The sequence below is a fragment of the Toxotes jaculatrix genome, chromosome 5 (assembly GCF_017976425.1).
Source record: "Toxotes jaculatrix isolate fToxJac2 chromosome 5, fToxJac2.pri, whole genome shotgun sequence".
In the NCBI taxonomy this organism is placed as follows: Eukaryota; Metazoa; Chordata; class Actinopteri; family Toxotidae; genus Toxotes; species Toxotes jaculatrix.
Genome location: NC_054398.1, coordinates 19,939,200 through 19,953,043, shown reverse-complemented (window position 1 = coordinate 19,953,043; position 13,844 = coordinate 19,939,200). Strand labels below are relative to the sequence as shown.

General features: G+C 40.7%; 2 protein-coding genes across 5 annotated transcripts in view; both read right to left on the bottom strand.

Annotated features, from left to right (window-relative positions):
- The window catches only part of cntn1a (contactin 1a), a 59,634-nt gene extending 53,325 nt beyond the window's left edge, over positions 1–6,309 (bottom strand). The window contains exon 1 of the mRNA XM_041038865.1: positions 6,174–6,309. The gene's annotated coding sequence lies outside the window, so the exon portion shown is untranslated. The remainder of the gene's footprint in view (positions 1–6,173) is intronic.
- Positions 6,310–11,215: 4,906 nt separating this feature from the next.
- Positions 11,216–13,844, bottom strand: part of LOC121181882 (neuronal cell adhesion molecule-like) — a 70,819-nt gene continuing 68,190 nt past the window's right edge. For all 4 annotated transcript variants that reach the window (XM_041038093.1, XM_041038089.1, XM_041038090.1 and 1 more), the window contains one exon: positions 11,216–13,351. In XM_041038093.1, coding sequence (XP_040894027.1) covers positions 13,105–13,351 — 247 coding nt within the window. In that variant the 3' untranslated portion in view covers positions 11,216–13,104. The remainder of the gene's footprint in view (positions 13,352–13,844) is intronic.

Below are 13,844 nucleotides of genomic sequence, written 5' to 3'. Positions count from 1 at the left end.
CTATAAGGTAACATACGCTGGGTTAGCATGAACAACATACAGTACACATGAAAGGAGATGTATAAGCAAATGAGTGTGGTTACGCTTGGGAGCCTTGCATGCTGAACTAGCATGTAGATGAAGTTGTGTTTTTGTCTTCCACACATGCTCCCAGCACCATAGCAACAGGCCTTGCTCAAAGGCCCCAAGAGTGGCTTAGCCCCAACGAGGAAGACGCTTTCCTACCTAATTGGATAGTTCCCTGCGCCATCGGGCTTGTTCTTTATCCCGGGCACTATAAGATAACAGCTCGAGCGGCTGAAACTACAGTAAGCTTTCACATCCCCATGATGAACACAGATTAAACAGGATTAAAGCCAAAACAATGTAGCCCATTACTGAGAATATCAATGATGGATAAAGAAATAAACTAACCTTCAAAAAGCTGCTAAATATTTGCTTTCAAGTGTAGATTATGGAACAAATTACAATATGTCAGAGGAGATATGGTTGTATAGGTAAGGTTTTGCTAGCATCAAAGGTGATTATTTCCATTCCAACCTTTTAATCACCCAAAATCTCTCCATGTAAAGGACCATGTAAAATCTGTCCCGTTACTATACAGCTTTTTCAAATGTCGTACATTTAAGATTAAGAATTTACTTGTAAACAACTGTCCAAGTTTTCTACACTGCAGCGCTTTGGCTGACATAACGGAATAAATCATTCTCGCTAATTTTCATTGCAATTGCATGAAAGTCATCTCTTACAGGACCTAAATAGCATGTAGCATCGTCTGGCTGCAGCTTCTCAACAGCCGTGGAAACAATGAATCTGACTGCACCTACGAAGGTGCAAAAACAGATGGCTCAAGACTCCCATGTGAGAAATCAGTCCGCTGTGTGTAACACAGTATTTCTGCTCAGTGGAATGTTAAACAAATTCACAAGAGGTAATCTGACACCTAGAGGAGTACTTTAATTAAGGCCCATTCACATTAAGATGCTTAAAATTGACTACTTAATAAGGGAAAAATGTCATCTGAACTTGTTAACCTTGTGGTCCAGTCACTTTTACTTCTTATCATCATTAAATACAAGTCCCTTTAGTACTGACTAACAACAACCAAAACGCAATTAGCTATTTGAGGAGCAAATAACTCTTGATTGCTGTTGGAAACTGAATGCATCCCAGTGAAGCCAGATAAGTTTTGCCCTGCTAATAAGCAAACAAAAAAAAAAATTCTGTGCTGACTTTGTAATGAAGGAAGTCAAATATTATCATGAAACATTAAAATGGCTGATCATGGTGTTAACAGAAATTAGTAGGCGAAGGGCACACGTGTAATGCCCTTCTAATTGAGTCCATAAATCCCAAAAGATTTTCTTTGATTGTAAAGTCTAAAAATATCCCAGACAAAAGTGAGCGACGAATCACAGAAAAGACATGAAATCTTGTCAGATGTAACCTAGTTACAGTTACAGACTCTTCCTAAATTGGGCAAAAAAAAAAAAAAATCATCAGCTCAGTATTTTAAAACATGCAGATGGCCTGAAACCAAAAAATGAAGCGTTTCATTCCAAAATAAGACAGTTTCAAAATAATAGTTGGAACAACAGTATTTTGACATTTACCCAGTTCATCAGCGACCTCTTTTATAGATCAATCTTAACGATTTTTTTCTTAGTTTTAATAAAAGTGTGGTTTTGAGGAATTGACCTTCAGTTGCTCCAACAGGCCAATGACAAATCCTTTTCACTGAACCTGAAATATCTACATACCGAGTGATAACACTTCGATGACATTGATCAATGTCATTCTCTTTCCCCCATTAATGGCGTGGGGAGATGCCAGGCAATTTCCAAACACTACCTGCTTGTCCAGTCCACATTATCTTAAGGGAACTGGAGTAATGAGATTTTGAAAGAGACATCACTTTGGCAGATAGACAAACCGGAGGAACCATGTGAGTCACTGAGGGCGATCGACACTTTATCAACAAACAAAATCACACTGATAAAGAAAAGAGGAAAAGATTAAATGTTCTATCGTAAAAGACACTTTTAATTTATATCTTAAGGGGAGTTTAATTATTCAGTGTCTTTGTAAGCAAGAGATTTCTTCAAAAACTTTTTTTAACCTTGCCAGTAAATGAATCATATCTTTCTCTGGGAGCTTTAATGCTATAAATAGACAAAAGACAAGCAGCTGATATCAAATAAATCTATTTTTTAACTTCAGCAATGTGCTGCATTTGTGTAGATCAACAAAAGCCCAATGATGCAGGCTATACTGTATTTTATCAGTCCCTCGCTCACATACTTGCATTTGCATATGCGCGGGCACACACACTCACTAAATCAACTTTAATCCAGTGTGGCTGAATAATTGTCCATACAGGATCTGGAATTAAAAATCACTAGTCTCCTGAAGTGGGAGCAGCAACCATTCACCATCATTAGAGTCATGTGAGCAACAGTGGCCCCAGAAATAGAACATCAGTCCAAGCAACCAAACCTTATTCAGTCAAACAAAGGGAATGATTTAACAGCAAAGTCCTATCAACATAAAACAGTAAAGTGCTTAAAGGATACAGCTAGCTGCTAATGTTGGCACCTGCATTATGGCTGCAACGAAAGATTATTTTGAATCGTGATTAATCAGCTTAATTTTCTGGATTAATCATTTGGTCTAGAAAATATCAAAAAATCCTGGCAAATACCCGTCACTGTTTCCTAATGCACAAGCTAACGTCTTCAAATGATCACTGTAATGTCAACTGACTGATAGGCTAATCGTTTCAGCTCCCACCTGCATGGTTCTCTTCTCCACCTACTGGCTTTACAAAGCAAACAAGAATCACTGTTTTACAGGATGTCAATAACAAAACTGAGAAATTACACGAAAAACTACACTTACATCAGGTTTAATGTTAAGTCTAACATGGCACAAATTAGATGCACGTTCAACAAGTGGAATACAATTCTGCACTGTTTTTGTGTAAAGGTTTTGTCTCACTTAGCTCTGTCTCTCCACATAAGATCTATGGGTCACGTGCATGTGGGAAGCAGGGAGCAGTCCACAGTGGGAGACTCCATGGCAGGCCTAGTGCAAACTGTATTCACATAGCCAGGGATGGCAGATGGGGACTGAGGCCCTTTCTCCTCTTCAGGCATGAACAGAGAAGAGGTCTGTCTCCAGGCAAACACAGAAGACGTCATGTCTCTGCCTCACTGCCGTACCATTAGTGGATCTCGCTATTGATCACTGCTGCGTAAATTGCTGAGCAATCTAAAGGAAGCATCGAGACAAGAGCATCGCATGTTTTGTCAACAGGACAGAGAGACGTACTCGTACACACAGTGAAGACAACTGCAGCAATAAAGGCTGGTGTTTGTGCGTGTTTCTACATACAATATTCACGTGCATAAGTTGTCTCGTCTTGCTACATCCTCTCCTAGTGCATTTACCCTAACAATGAAGCAAGTCCACAGGACAAACCCCGCCCCCAGCGGGACTGACACTGCATTCAGTCTGACAGAACAAACAGTGCCTAACAAACTAGCCCTTCTGATGCCAAATGCCAACGCTGCCCATCAGTTTAGAGTCTTTTCAAAATCAGACGCAAAATCTATCATCCTCTGTTCAGCTAATGCTTTGACTCTTTGCCCAAGAATTTGTTGCCCAGGGCTCAGACGGACATCTGGAAACAAATCAAATCTCCTAAAATGACTCTAAAATCTTAGATGGTAAACATCCAAGATTCTGCTTTGAGCACCAAAATCATGCTGCTTAAATGAAGATATTAGTGTTTAAAGGAGATGGGGAAACAGCAAATTCATTGTCTTGTTGAATATGAAAAAACTCTGCATGCACTGGGCTGATTTGCAGTAAAATTTCATACATCTGATGTGGAAAAAATCCATCTCTCTCACCCTTGCACTCATGTCCATGCTGACTTAAGTGGAGAGGGGGAGGCTGCAGACAGCTCTAGACTCTGACTCAGGTGAGGATATCCTGTCTACCTCAATGTATGAGTGGCTGAAGGGTGCGACTGAAGCTTCAAACCACAGGAGAAGTAAGTGGACGGTTATGTTGAGTCATTTGAGTGTGACACTAATGGAGGCTGAGGCTGTAGCTTTGAAATGCATCACAGACCAGCCACATCTTACAGGACATAGTGTTGTGTAAAAAGTTCAGCCCATGTGCTGGCAAGGAACAGCTTATTACAAAATTCAAAACTCTATATTCAGACATATTTCGTTGTAGAGCAAGAGGATAAAACGCAAGATGCAGTAGTTTAGCCTACTTCTGAGCAGAGTAAATTCATTCACCTAGCATGAAGTAGAGAGTCTGTCCTCAGGGTGTACATAGGACGGCACAGGATGCATTAGCAGCAGTCAAGCTTACAAGATTCAGAAAGTGCTCCACCTGACAGGCGGCTATGGAATCCCACTGACATTTTGTGCCACATTTATGGCTCTGATTCAATCAGGACAAGCACACAGTGAAGAATCTCACACATACCACTGAATGGCAAAAGCATGCATAAAAAAACTAAGATGATAGATGTAGTCAAAGAAATTTGAGTGCACAGTTCCCAGAGGCATTATAGTTCAAACATGTATCAGTAGATCCTCTCAAAACACATTTTATACCAGATGATGAGAAATATTTGCGAGAAAGTAAGATGTGGGAGCACAAGTCGTACAGTAAGCTCTTACAAGCTCTTACCTACAAAATATGTTAACTTGAGAACAGTAACCCAAAATACCAGGTGATGATTCAGTTAGCGCCACCATTCACAAAAGCAAAACAACTCTAGAACTGTAAACAGCAAACAAAGACGCCTATTAGATATAATTTTTCCTTCCAGCTAAGTGGTGTTGATTACATCACAAGTCAATGTTACAGGCTCACAATGGAAATGTGTGGTGGTTTAAAACCAAAGTCTGCTTTCTGTTGTAGGGCTCTGTACTAAAAGCCATGCACTCAATCCAGTATTTAACAGCTTTTAGAAAACTGTGATATGTGAAAGACTGATCACATACCTGTACATCTTGAGTGGCAGACAGACTCCACAACATTATCCACAGTGACGAGAACCACTGCAGCTGTTAGCTGAGCTGGATTGCTGGATTGAAAAACATTTCTATCACTGACCCCATGCAGATCTAGAATACCAGTGTAATATTTTTCTTCACCCATCACATCTAATATTTTTATATTTGGATGACTTGTTTTAACTGTATGTGAGAAAACCTCCATCATGTTTTATTCCCAGTCATCATACAACCAAGTGAGTAAAATTAAATTAAAAATTTAATAAAAAAAAAAAAAAAACATTCTTCATCATTAAGATACATGATGAAGATCCCCTTGGAAACCCCTCTGAAAGTACCCAAACCTTACTTTGGCGACATGTATCATGAACAGTTTCTTTCCACTGAAGCCTTGTCTGGTGTGTCAGGACGCGCCCATGACACCTTCTCCGGCACCTGACATCCTGACAGAATTACCCTGCGATGGGCCATTGCTAAGCACTGCGGCTCAATCTGCCAGTAAAGATGACAGAGCCGAAACATATGCCCCTATCAATCGCGGCACTAACACCAGGGCATGCGTTTCAGTTCCACCCCGGATCAAAGTGTTTACAATCGTCGGGTGCTTCCTAATCTTGGCTTTAAGGCAGGCGGTAGTTTGAATCGTCGGTATGTGCGGCGCTATTAGGCTATGGCCTCTGGCGTGGTCTAATTAATGCTTAATTTAATACTAATACTTGCTTAAAGCCCATGTGCGATATAGGGTCGAAACATCTCAAAATCATTACATCTACTCTGTGCATCGACAATTTACTGGGATGCCAGGATGTGCTGCAGATCGTGTAACAGCATCATCCCCACCACGCCACGGTAAGTCATTTATAGCTCACACAGTATCTCAGCATCATCTGTCAATAGGACACATAAATGAAAAAATACAGTTTCTTCATACCTAAATTGTTCACAATTCTGCATTGCGGTGGGCTGCATGAGCTCCTTTCCATCCGCACATCCCACTCAGCCCGTTGTAAACAACACTGATTTGCCAGCTGTCAAAATGCAGCGCCCGGCTTCTCTGGAAATAATGTAAAAAAAATAAAAAATAAAAAATAGTTTTCCCTTTATCTGCCCGGTGCCCCCCGGCGTCCTTACCTTCCGTAGCGGGCAAATGCGTCCGTCCGTGTGTCCTTCACGATGCTCACGCCTGCTCAGCACCGCATCGCCGGGCGCTCAAGAGCGGGGAAAGGAACTGAGTCAGAGCCGCGGTCCTGTCCACGGGGATTGGATGAAGGGTTATGACTCTCAACTTAGGGGGGCGCTAGACCGGCTTGTTCCACAGGACCAGGAGGTAGCAGTGGCTCCCACAGTGCTGTCCGGGTTCTTCCTGAGCACCATCACGGGTTCCACAGTCTAGCTCACCTGACTAACATTAAAAAAAAAGTTAATGCATACAAGACCTTTAATGTCTCTCAGTTTACAGATTATATAGGGAATCTCTGACACAGCTTTGCCTCAATATGTCAGTTTAACATTTACCTTTAGTGTAACACAGATTACAATATGTTGTTTCATATGATATCATTTTAATGGGCAGGGCGTATAAAAATAACATCTAATGGAAAGTTTGAGCTTTTGATGAGCGATACTGTGGATTATTCATCAGTGAATCTCTCCACTGCTACAGTAAAGGAGCTAGCTATGTGTATGTTTTTGCTATGGCTATGTAGCAGCCAGTGTTTGTATTAACAGCTGGTTTTATACCAAGAGCTTCAGACACTGAACCGTTTACATGACAGGAGGTTAGGATACACTCTCGCTGAATGGGGGCAGACTGGACGCTACAGTAACTCACTTTGGCAAAGTAGCATTAAGAGAAGGGACGGGCCGCGGCTAGCTAGTTAGCATGCTAACTCAGAAGAAAATAATAAAAGCGAAACAGCAGTTAACATTGGCGTTGGTTTCCGTTGCTGGAGACATCTCTTCATGGCGAGTTAAGAAATCAAGTTTGATGTGAACTTGCAAGTTGCAACTTTTCTTCTAGACTGGAAAGTAAACAACTGTTAATGCTAACTGTTAATGCTAACGTTTGCAAAAAACAAAACAAAAACACAAGCGTACAGCAACTTTGAATCAGCAAACGGGTTGGTTATGCCAGTGGATATATCATGAAAATAAAACCTGATAGAGGGTAAAAACCACCTTAGAGCTGCAGAGTTGGGTGTTAACTCTCCATAACTTGACCTAAATAGTACTTTATATCTAGAACTTGAATAAATGTACGTAAATGTACTTAATTGCCTTAGGACTTAATGGTTTTCTTATTCACTTGGTTCTCACTTTGTTTCTTCTAACCCTTCCAATCATTCCTTGTCGGTCCTCACCTGCCCAGCCAGCGTCTTAAGTGTTTCTGCCCCAACCCCCTGCTTACACACCTGATTCCCATTAGCCATTAGCCCCTGTAGTACACTCCCTGCCAAGCATTTACTTGTCAGATTGTCCAGTAAGTTGCATCAGCTTTTGACCTGTTTTTGTCTGCCTTCCCAGTAATGATTGCATTTTTTTTTAATTTAAAGAGTTTATTTTACACTGCATAATCAATGGTATGTTTGCACTTAGCAGCTGAAGCTTTCAAAGAAAATTAAATTTTTGACAGCAAGGTTTGTGAATTATCCAGAGTTAAACTAAATTTCCTTCCTTTTTTTCCAGCAGAAGCAAAGGTTTCACACGTAGATCTCAAAACAAAAGCAGGTAAATTGATCAGCATGACTAGACACCACAAGGAGAATATGAGAAAAGAGTGTGGCTGCAGCCTGCATGTTAACTGTCTGCCTGTTTTTCACCAGGCAGATATCAAAAGGCCACCTCTGCTAATTACAACGCCTCACCCATGTGTCAGTCCAAACATGAGACCATCTCAATCCCCTGGGATTAGATTTAAATCTTGGATGTAAACACCACACTGCAAATAATAATCTGCTGTGGCGGCGGCCCATAAATAATGCAGGAATCTTTGAGAAAGAGCAGGGTAGAATTAATTGAAGGACTTAGCCCCCTTGGATGAATTTGGGGGAACATATCAAAGAAGTTCTTTTTGATATGATCAGAGACTGATTTTACATGAAGGTTATGGCTCTATATCAAATTGAGTTTTGCTGCTTTGTTCCCTCAGGCTGTTGTTTTTCTTGTTTTAAAAAAATATATTGTTTGGCATTTTTTTCCTTTAATGGACAGTGATTAGTGAAGAGGTGGACAAGAGTCATTGGGAAGAGAGAGAAGGGGTGAGACATGTAAAAAAGGTCCATAGCTAGATTCAAACAATGGTGTTGCAGTTCTGTGGCATGTGGTGCAAACCACCCACCAGTGCACTCTATTTTTCCAACTTTTCTTTAAAAAAAAATATTGTTCCATCTGAGATGGGAATTGTTGTTAATAAACAAGAAAAAAAAATACATTATCTCCATCCGAGGGGGTTGTATTAGAAAAACAGAAAACAGCTGGGCCAAAGGAATTCAGTAACACTGAGGAAATTCATAACATACAAATAGAGCAGCGTGATACAGGGCCCAAAAGGATATTATTGTGTTCTCGGGTTATCCAAGATCTAGGTGTATTCAACCCTCAGACAAACACTTTTGTTCCTCTTACAACATGACAGTGCAAATAGAGATAGATCCTGCTGGTGAATAACACTGTTACAAGGCCGGTCTCTCGGGTGGATAAGAGGAACAGCAAACACCCTGCTGTCTGGAGGAAAGAATAGGAGGCTGTCATGTATCTGCCTAGCAGAGGAGGAGGGAGATGGAGGAGGGAGGGGAAGGAGGGAGGGTAAATGTGCTTTAGCCCCAGTGATCTCCATGGGGGCTCATGCAAAGTTAACCCCCACCCACCCAGTTCCAATACACATGGGCATGGGGGGTAGGGTGCATGGGGAAAGGGAATTGAGGTGCGGAGAGGGTTATAATCCTGGTGATATCATGATAAAAAGAGGGAGGGGGTTTGATAGCGTCAGATCGATAGAACAAAGCTCGCATTTTATGTTGCACCCATCCAACAGGAGTGCAATGACATCTGCCACCACATCAACTCATCAGCCCCCCTCAGGGGAAAAAAAACCTTCTTGGGTTGATAGAAACACTGGTGCAGAAATTACTGGAAGAGGTGATTTCACCCCAGCACATTTTGGGTTTTCAATTTCAGGCAAACCAAACCCACCATTCAGGCTTGCAAACAGCTTGGTCTTGACAGATGTGTGTGTGTGCATGTAAGTGAGTGTGTCTGTTGGCAAACCGTTTGTCAGCCATATGGAAATGTCACAGAGTAATCATAAACAATTATCCTCCCCAGCTTTCAGAGCATCAGAAAAGGGCAAATTTACATAAAGGCACAAAGGCTCTGCCACTTACATCTAAGGAACAGACGCCCTAAAGCTCAGCACACACTTCAAAATACCAAAAACTAAATGATGGTGTTTTTCTAATACCTGCCTTTGATATCCTTTATTCTGCATAATGTCTTATTGGGAAGCTTGTAGACGGTGGAAGATCACGTCCTTCACTTGAGCATCTGGGATAAAAATGATGTGTTTTAAAGCTCCTAGGCTGTTTGGAAAGAGGACATCACAACACACAAGACAGGAAGCCTTTTTCCCCATTGAAAGCAGACTGGAGGTGGACATTAAAGCAGCTGTACATCAATTCAAACCAGGCTTTTCCACCCAGCAGTAAATCAAGGAGCTGGACACAGAGGAATGGGGAATGGTTAATGGATTCTATATGGCAGACACACAACTGATGCAGAATGACTCCACTGAGGATTGGATGAGGAATTAGGGGATGGAGGGAGGGGTTCAGAGCAGCAACTGGAAGGTGGGTGGGCAGAGGTCAGAAGTGCAGTGGGGCAGCTGGTTATTTCATGCAATGATCACCAATCAACGAAAAAATAATGTGATTCTGTTGCCATGAAAGTTAATGGCTAAGCCTCTTACAGGAAGCCTTTGTAATTTAGGACAGGGGATGTCAACAGAAGGCCAAACGAATTCAAAGGCTCATAGACAGTCAGCCGAAATGTGAGGAAAGTCAGCAGGCTGTGATTTGAATACAGTATAGCAAATATAAGATATTTTCAGTCCTTATTTCTGAAATATTTAACAATAAAATGATCAATACCTAATTTTATTGCCAATTTAAATCACATTTCTTGCATACATTTCTGATTCAGTGTTGCCTGTAGCTTATTTGTCATCTGTCCAATTGCCACCACTAGGTGGCAGTAAAGACAAGAGGGAAAATCTGTCAAAAACAAAATGATGAATCATCATTCAGTAGCTGAAGGTCATGGGGTCTGTGAGATCACTGCTGCTGAGTGCGAGAGTCATTTGCTTTGGTTGAAATAATGCAGACATCATTCTAGCCAAGTGCAGTTCACCCTGATGCACTCATCTTTCATAAAACTCTCCTGGCTTCATTATGGAAAGACCTCAGTTCATGAATATGTGGAGAATAAGTCCACTTTTAATCGCTGCTGTTATTAAGTGCAAACAATTCTGTGAAATATCCCCAATCAGCTTTACCCCAGAAAAGGAATTAGTGTACCTGAAAGAACAGAAGGCAAAGAGTCCTTGCCAGAGGGAGAGAAAGTATTTCCAAGACACTAGATAACAGACTTCCTTGCTTCCTGACACCATTGCTGTGTGATAATGCACCAGATGGCGGGCTGCTCTCTCACTATTACCCTGACAATATGACTGTAATGGAAGTGGAAGTGCCACAAGTGAGCGCCAAAAAGATGGAGCCCAACTGTTGTGTTCCATAAGGTCTTTCTATAGCTGCTTCACATTAAAGAGACTGAGGCAGGTGAAGGCATCCATATTCACACAGCCCCCCAGCTTCTGTTCACTGTGCAGAGTAGTGTTACTGCTCACTGTAACTCTGCAGAAATACAGAATTAATTGTTTTCATTTCTCTGGTTGCAGTATTGGCCAGAGCGTAGCATACTGAAATGGCACACATCTTTATAGTGTGGTATAATTGTTTGTTAAATAATGAATAATTTGAGGATACATTGTGGAGCACTAAGCATGCCCGGAAAGCAGGGTTTGTATGAGTCATTGAATCCAGCTCCATTCAGAACATCACTCATTTTGAGAGTGGGCATTGACAGAAGAGTCTGAAAACTGAAATTAAAGCAGATAATTATTTATTCATTCATTATATTTCCAGTAGCTTGAATTTTATTCTTGCACTAAAAGGATAAACTTAAATAGAGACAAAGAAAGTATCTGTTAGTACAAATCTGCTTCTTAAATACAAAACCATTTGCAATACTGTCAGAAAAGAGCATAGTTTTGGCAGTATATTGGGATTGCTTAGAACCAATAAAAATCAGAACAATATAATTCTGCACATCAGTTAATATTGTGTTTACACTCTAAAAGTTGTTGTACAATACCAAAGTTATATAACTTGCCGACAAGCAAATCAGAAAACAATCAGAATTCAAATTTATATGCACTTTTCTGTTCAGTTAGTTACAGTACAATATACACTGTGCACAGCAAGAAAAAAAAGAATATATATTCTCTACAAGTAGTCTATATTTAATACAGTCCTATCAACAAGTTAAACCATATCATGCACAATACTGCCTCTCTAGGCTGCCTTATAAGCTGCTTGTCCCTGTACAATCAATTAAAGTATTTACAAATTCAACAAATATTCTACACGTCTTTAAAAAAAAAAAATAAAACTTGATGCAAGTTAAGAGAAAAGAAATCTTGATTCCATCCAAAGGCCCTCAAATGTAGTTAGTACAAGTGAACAATTTTTGCCTAATGTGAACTGAATGATGTACGTTATCTGCACACACACACACCTATACACTCACAGATATCCATACATTCATACACTGTAGAAATACAATCACGTACTGTACATAATGACTGCAGAGTTTATGTCCCAGAAATGGTTTTCATGTTTTAGTCTGATCCAGTGTGGGTGCGTTTAGTTTCTTGGTGGAATCAAAGCCAGTCGGGCGTCTCAAGGCATTGGGAAGAGTCTTTTTAAAAAAAGATGACAGGAGCGTATGAATTATTCCTCCCTCCACAGGGTCCTCTTCTCAAGCTTATCTTATCTTATCCATTCCTGGATGGGACTTCTGCAGTCCTACTACTGTTTCTGTTCCAGTCACTGAGCTTGGGAAAGAGACTTCAGAATCAAATTGTTGTGATGAAGAAAAGGCACTACCTGCTGAAGGAGCACTATAGGGACTGAGACAAGCTATCATATCCTCAACATTTCCCAGTGGCCTTCAGATCAAGCTCAGTAAGAGAAGGTCACATGCAGGGCAAAGGTCATTTGACATGCCATGCAGAATTTCAGCTTCCTCCTTTATAGGTGCAGATGGATCATTCAACAGAGTGTTGACAGATGAAGATGTGTCAACGCAGCAATCTCAAGCATGCTGTGTGCGCTGCCCCAAATATTCAGTTTACAGATAGTTCACTTCATATATATATATATCTATATGTACACTGTACATGATCTGCCTTGTGCACTGTAAATGCATGATGGAATTACATGAATTAATTACATTATTAAATACAGATTCCTGTACAAGTGTTGGAAAAAATACATGGAGTAATAATCATTTACTGTAGACAGTGATTACTATTTGAAAATAGTAGATAATATAATAACCAATAACAAAAACAAATATAGTTCAGACAAGCACTGCATAGTCCATGAGAGATTCCTGGTACAGCAAGAATGCAACACCTGTTAATATCAAAGTGTTAATTTATATATGGATTTAGGTAATATCAGGTATTTCATGCACTGTTAAAATCATATAAGTGGTTTAGCTATTTCCTATATGATGAGCTATGGGTTTCCAAGCCTCTCCATAAAGATTTCCAAATGAAAACATAACATAGCGCCTTTGATGAGTCGTCTGTAAATAATGTGTCACATGTGGCACTGGGGATGGACGTGAGATCATAAAGCCATGCGGTGTTGGGACAGCCCTCTAAGAGAGATGTGGGTATTGAGCAGTCAGTGCAGCACCTCATACTGTGAGGACTGATTGGCTACACAAATGAGTTCAAGGAGTTCATGGCATTAATAGGAGACGGGGCCTCTGAGCTCTCCTGGCCCTCAGCAGTGTCCCTGCTGGCACTCTTTCCGCTATACTGGCCGATAAAAGAGCCATCCTCGTTGAACTGTCCGTCTCCTCCTTCCCCGTAGTCAACTAAACTGTCGTCACTGTCGTCTCTCTTAACTGTCCCATTAGACGGTGTGCGGCTCCCTTTTAATGGTTTATGGTCCTCATTGTCACTGAAGGAGAAAATAACATGCATGTGTTACAGGTGAGATGATGTGGCTGATGCAACAAGAGGATTAGTGATCACTTTTTTTAGATGGAGCAGTGGGCAGCCAATGGTTCCTTTTACCATAACCTACTGTAAGTTTGGTAGGTAATGGTAAAGTTTCTTTCTCTTTTACTTCTTTACTTTTTAAACTAAACTCAGTGAACTTTTGAGTTTGGCTTGCTCCATGTCTAAAAAACGGTAGCTATGAATGATTAGTTGGTTTCCATCAGGCAACAGGGGAATAAAGCTCAAGCAGTCATACCCTGTTCAAATTCCCCCTGAAACCAATAATGAAGTGGTAAATGTGTTGTTTGACAAAAGCACCCCCACCCACCCAAGGCAAAGGTTGTGATGAAAAACAGAAAAATCCAAGGCAATGATATGAACAGAACTTGGAAAGCAAGGTTTCAGCCAAACATCCCCCAAAGCAAGCATGATAATAATCACAAATTGGCAAA